The sequence below is a fragment of the Sinocyclocheilus anshuiensis genome, unplaced genomic scaffold (genome assembly GCF_001515605.1).
Source record: "Sinocyclocheilus anshuiensis isolate Anshui unplaced genomic scaffold, SAMN03320099.WGS_v1.1 scaffold548, whole genome shotgun sequence".
In the NCBI taxonomy this organism is placed as follows: Eukaryota; Metazoa; Chordata; class Actinopteri; order Cypriniformes; family Cyprinidae; genus Sinocyclocheilus; species Sinocyclocheilus anshuiensis.
In genome coordinates this window covers 543,031-549,305 of record NW_015554106.1, presented here as the reverse complement: position 1 = coordinate 549,305, position 6,275 = coordinate 543,031, and the positions used below count along the sequence as shown (strand labels likewise).

Genomic DNA, 6,275 nt, shown 5'->3' with positions numbered 1-6,275 from the left:
AATAAATCAAATGCAATTCAGTACACTTCAATCAAACCGCTATATGGACTAGTGTATGTGAATATTAAATGGCAAAAATACTATTTAGCTACTACAGACGACAACCGCGAGCGTTGCGCGCGCTTAAATAGCAAACTAGCAAACGAAACGCGCATCTGCGCCGTTCATTCCGTCACATTCCGCGTTACACAGTAAATTCAGTTTTTATTAATAGATTCCGGGATTCCGTCCCCATTTTCTACGTCGCCCTACTTTTGCTAAGAAGCACGTTCAACGCGGATGCACAGACGGTTGTCGTGGTAATGAACACCACAGCAACCACTTGTGCGTCCGCACTGAACGCGCATCTCGCATATAAAAAGCATTTTAGGGGGCCCTTGGCTTTTGGGGGCCCAAGGCGGTCGCCTACCTTTGCCTAATGGTTAAGTCCGCCTTTGTCCTCAGAAGTAACACAGGAAAGTACATTTATTTTTAATCTTAAAATGTTTTTGTAATAAACATCAAACCAGCATTGGTTATTACATCTGTTCAAAAGGCTAGCATAGCTTTTCAGGATGCCTTGAACATAACAGTGCTATATGGTATCAAATTCAGCTAAAGAAAAGCAGCAAAGGAACTGCACAACACCTTTGGATCAGTTCCTCATTCTTTCCTGAGGACAGCTTTTGAGTTCTTTAAGAACTCAAAAATTTGTTGTCAATACATTAACAGCAAATCTGGTAAAACATTGCTTCCAAGATTTGTCATTTTGTCTCACAACACCCAGCTTTACTACAGCATGGAGACCTTTGGAAGTAGGCATCATGGCGGGGTGTACCATCTCCCCCTTGGCCTTTACTACGGCAATGAAGCTCTTAATCAGAGCTTCAAGATGGGTTGCAGGAGGGGAACGACTACAGTTTGGTAAGTGGTTACCACCGATACAAGCCTTTATGGATGATATAACAACACTTACAATAACAGTCCCCTGCACCAAAAGACTTCTTGAAAAGCTTCATCAATACATCATGGGCGAGGATGAAAATCAAGCCCAGTAAATGTAGAAGCATCTCCATTGTTAAAGGTCATGTCACAGATCAAAGATTTCATACTGATGGAATACCTGTACCAACTGTTTGGGTTGATGGTAGGATGCAAAATTCAAAGACACTGGGCAGTTTGAACAACTAAAAAAAAAGGATACCATCATATCAATAAGACCTTGCTGCCAGGAAAACTCAAGCTGTTGATAAGCGCACAGGTCAAACAGTGGCTCGGACTTCAACAGTGCTTGAGTGGAAAATGGAACTACCCATTACAAGTCTGGTGGAAGAATTCAAATATACTAAAACTAGGGTGGTTATGATCGTCACTGACTCAGATCATCTTGCTATTCGAACAGCATCCCCTCGGGTGACAGCGGGGAGAAAGTGGAATCCAATTGAATCCAACTGCACCGTGCACGATGCAAGGTCAGCTCTTCATTTCAGGGTTGCGGTTGGTCAAGTCCAGCATGGGAGAGCTAGCATTGGGCTCATCCCAAAAGCTAATCAATGGGACAAGGCAACATCAATGCAGAAGAGACAGCTCGTGGTGGAAGAGATCAGGCGGCAGAGCAACACAATAAGGCCATTTCAGTGGCCAAGCAGGGTCAATGGACTGACTGGGTGAACCTAGAAAAGACGAAACTCAGCTGGCGTGATATCTAGGAAATGGAGGGACCTCGGCTGAGCTTTCTCATCAGAGCCAACCTATGATCTCCTACCCACACCTCAGAACCTGAATCAGCAGTTGGGAAAATAATCCACTTGTTCCCTGTGTCAAGCACCTGAAACACTGACACACATACTATCAGGATGAGCTACAAGCCTCACTCAAGGCCATTATACGTGACAAGAATCAAGTTCTAAAGCATTTGGCATCAGTCTTGGAACAGAGGTGAACTACCACAAATGCTTCTCAACAAACGTCAGTAGGATTTTCCTACTTCACACGTCATACCAGCAGGCCAACCTCCAATACACGACATGACAACAAAATGCGCAAGCAGTCTCGAGCAGTCAAGCATTCTGCTCGAGACTGGAGGATGAATGTGGAAACTGGTGTTTCCCCCAACTGGTGTTTCCCCCAGATATGAGGAGCTTTATGGGAGGATAGAGTGGAGGAACCATTTGAGAGAAAATGTTTGAAGTACTCTGAACTGGTAACCGAAGCTGTGCAAAATGGTTCATAATTTTTATAAATATCTGACCTGTTTTGATACAAAACAACTTGGTAAACTTCATGAACTAATCTTGAGAAACATAATCTAAAAAATCTAAAAACTGCATTTCATGACCTCTTTAAGTAACCAGATTCAGAACTAGATTCAGAACGGTTCATTTGTTTGTGCTTCCCATCTCTCTTTTTCATCTGAAAAGTCATAGGTTAAGGTCCGTTGGATCAAAATAAGAGACAGTGGCAGCAGCTGACGGGTTGTGTTGTTTGAGTGGTGGTTCAATGCAGGAGTGCCAAACCTCATAGGACGCTCATACCGAAAGCCACGGCAATAAGAGCGAACCGCAGCATGTAAAAATACCATCGTCATCATTGTTGACGTGCACAGCTGCATGGCTGCTGTTGTAGCACGCTCACTCACTCTTTCACTTTCACTCTTGCTCAGTCTCCTCCTCTTTGAGCATACCCACCATATCATCAAATCCAGATTAGATCTGTTTCCAATTGCACCCCATCTGTGCAGGAGCGCTTATGTGGTCTCAGGCTGCAGGAGCGGGACGTTTTGTATTCAAGGATGTGGCTTCTACGATATTAGATGAGGTCTGGTGTGTCTCCAAAGTTTTGGGGCGTACGGAGTTGGACATATGACTGAACTTGTCTCACACGGCCTCCATTGCAAAACCTAGTGAGTTGCCTCACTGTCTACTGCCTATAAAGGCAGCTACCTTGACATGGCTCAGCGATTTACTGCAGAGCAAATTCATAATCAGATATTAGCATCACTTAATGGTGGATCTGATGACGAAGTTGTCGGCAAACAAAATATTGATTTTGAAGATGAAAAAAAAGGAAAACGTTTGATACTGAATGTACATGAATGTAAGTGATGATGGTGGTAAAGCAGTTGCTCAAAACGCCTCAAAAGTCCTTCCAACAAAATATGCTTTCCCACAAAGAAAGCACAGACTCCCACAAAGAAAAACATGACAATGCATATACAAATATAAATGATATTTAGCATGTAATTCTTCAGGATATCAAATATCAGGATAGTTTTATACTATTGCTAGATATGCATTCCGGGTGGCAAAAAAGTTTGCTTTATTGCTAATCGTATGGAGGGATTACAGATTGAGATCACCCGGTGGGAACTTCCACGCTTTGCCTCTATACAACCCATCTACATCATCTAGTTTCTCTGAACAAAAAAGGACAACGTATCAATGAAATCAGAAGACACCAAAGTGATTGTACGACATTTTGTCATATGGTTGGCACAGTGTGATCAAAAGCCGCATTGTTACATCCACGGGATGAATGAAACTTGGTGGTCCATATGGGGGTTTTCATATCTTCTGATTGCAGATTTCACCATTTTTTCCACATGAGTATATTTTTGTTTATCAGCAGGCTGTGGCGACAGACCAAGGAAGATATTTTCCATTGCTTCAGGCTTATGATACCCCTTTCCTCCAGGAAAACTATGTACACTGTTTGGGAGTCTGTGGGTCACACAGTTTGAGTTTCAGTCCGTTTGCTGTAATGGATGTTTATCTTTGTGCGTCTGTATGTGTGAGTAAGATCCCTCATGCCAGATAAGATGTGTGTTTTTGTATCCTGCTTATCTGCAAAGTTATGGATGATTTGTGGGAAAAGTGCTCTGTATCTCTAAATGTCTCATCTGAAGCATGATTTCTCCGCGCAGACCATTACAGGCTCTGACAACTTGGAAATAAACGGTTCTGAATTCCATGCAGCAAAATTAATTAAGCTTTTCAAGGAGAAAAAACAAGATTTTGCTCAACTGAATGTTAAAGTGTGATTATGGAAAAACAGATTTTCCTTTCAATGTACTAACTTTCAAAGCTTGCAATCCACTCAGAATGAAACTGTATACCTTATTTACACCACAATATCCTATGTACATGAATGTAAGTGATGATGGTGGTAAAGCAGTTGCTCAAAACGCCCTTCCAAGTCCTTCCAACAAAATACGCTTTTCCCACAAACATCACAAGCTGGCTTTCATATAACGGTAGTAGCCAGTACATGTTTCAACATTTGTCTTTTTGTGTTGCACAGAGAATGGAAAACCAGGAAAATCATTGTAATAATTGGGTGAAATATCCCGGTATGTACGCAATATGTACACAAATTAAGGACACAATGTAGATGGCTCAGTGATTGTTTAAGTCCAGATTTTAAAGTGCCCCCATTATGCCATTTTTAAAGTTCCCAAATTTGTTTTGGGAGTCTCCTACAATAGGTTTACATGCACGCAAGGTCAAAAAACGCTTTTGTTTTCTCACAATATGCATTTAATTTCATCACATTTTCCAACGATTCTCAAACAATCCTAAGGTCCTAAGATTCAGTCTCTCTAAACCCCTCCTTTCCGTGAGCCTGCTCTGCTTTGATTGGTCATATCGGCCAGTCTGTTGGGATTGGTCTACTGCGTACAGCACGTGTCGGAAATGATACACCCATTGCCATAGTTCCATATTTTGAACGCTCGATAGAAAATATAAACATCTATTATTTATCATACTTACAGGTTGTGATTCAGTGGAGCCAGCTGGTCCAGATAAACTGGGTACTGAGCCATCTTTCAAGAGCAAGCGTTTTGTGAATCCCACGTTGTACTCCACGAGATTAGAGAAGCAGTCATCAGTAAAATGACGGGAACACAAAAAAAAAAAAGATTGGGGTTGTACCGCTGTGAATTTCAACTACTGATTTTTGCAGCCTTATCTTTTTGAAGTGAAAATAAAACAAATTTACTTTCACAGCGTAGGACACAGAACTTCTTCTCGACATGATGTTAACCACACGAACAAGCTACAGTGTTTGAGGTGGGTCAGCGGCCGGCCAAAGTAGAACATAGGTGGGCACTATGCAAATGTGTTTCCCCGTGAAGTGTATCCATCATGGAAGTGGGATTCAAATTACTGATGACTCGTTTAGGCTGTTCAGAGTTGATTCTTTCTTTTAGGAGACAATAACTTTATTTATCGTGCACTTTCGGCTTTTCAACTTTGCAAATTGTTTACATTCACATACAGCTACATTATACACTGCATGACAGGCAATATTCGAAATGGTATAATAGGGGCACTTTAACTATTATGCCAATGTTGAATGTTGTGTATGCTGTCTGTTGTACATATAGCTTTAGCATCTCTCTCACACTTACCGGCCTATTGTATACATGCATTCCCGGGCAGATGACTCAAAGCCGTCTGGGTTCATGGATGGCAGGATGTGCACACGACTGCTGTTCAACAAACGTGTCACCAACGGATCACTCAGGTAACGACTGGTCAGATAATCGATCAATTGAAGCAGTAACACACGGCCCACAGCCTGAACACAGAGAAATAAATAGGCTACAGTCAAAAATAATAATAATAATAAATGTATTTATTTATTTCTAAAATGTTGCATTTTATTTGAAATAAGTCTCAAGAAGCACCGGCGCCATGGTAAACTTCTTGTAATGCACAGCATTTCATGGTTTATTGCTTTTATTAAAGGGGTCATATGATGTTGCTAAAAAGAACATTATTTTGTGTATTTGGTGTAATGAAATGTGTTTATGCGGTTTAAGGTTCAAAAAACACATTATTTTCCACATACTGTACATTATTGTTTTTCCTCTATGCCCCGCCTTTCTGAAACGCATCGATTTTTACAAAGCTCATCGGTCTGAAAAGCGAGGTGTGCTCTGATTGGCCAGCTATCCAGTGCGTTGTGATTGGCTGAATACCTCAAGCGTGTGACGGAAATGTTACGCCCCTACCATACTGTGATGCCCTGTGCGGCCGGAGCGACGAGACAAAAAAATTAAAACCCATTATAAACGAGGCATTTGTTGCATCCAGTGGGGACATAATTATGGATTATAATGACTTACACTGTCTTTTTAAGCATTGCGCTGCATCGCGCCGTGTAAACATAAAACCATGTCTGCATTTGTAATCGGAGAAATGACAAACAACAAGCCCTACTCTACACTGCCCAAAAAACTTCGCTTTAAATATAAAAAATATAAAATATAAAAACTCTTTAAATATAAAAAA

General features: G+C 41.2%; 1 protein-coding gene across 3 annotated transcripts in view; it reads right to left on the bottom strand.

Annotated features, from left to right (window-relative positions):
* Positions 1 to 6,275, bottom strand: part of LOC107669712 (carboxypeptidase M-like) — a 46,602-nt gene that overhangs the window by 18,515 nt on the left and 21,812 nt on the right. For all 3 annotated transcript variants that reach the window (XM_016462081.1, XM_016462080.1, XM_016462082.1), the window contains exon 4: positions 5,390 to 5,559. In XM_016462081.1, the coding sequence (XP_016317567.1) occupies positions 5,390 to 5,559 (170 nt within the window). The remainder of the gene's footprint in view (positions 1 to 5,389; positions 5,560 to 6,275) is intronic.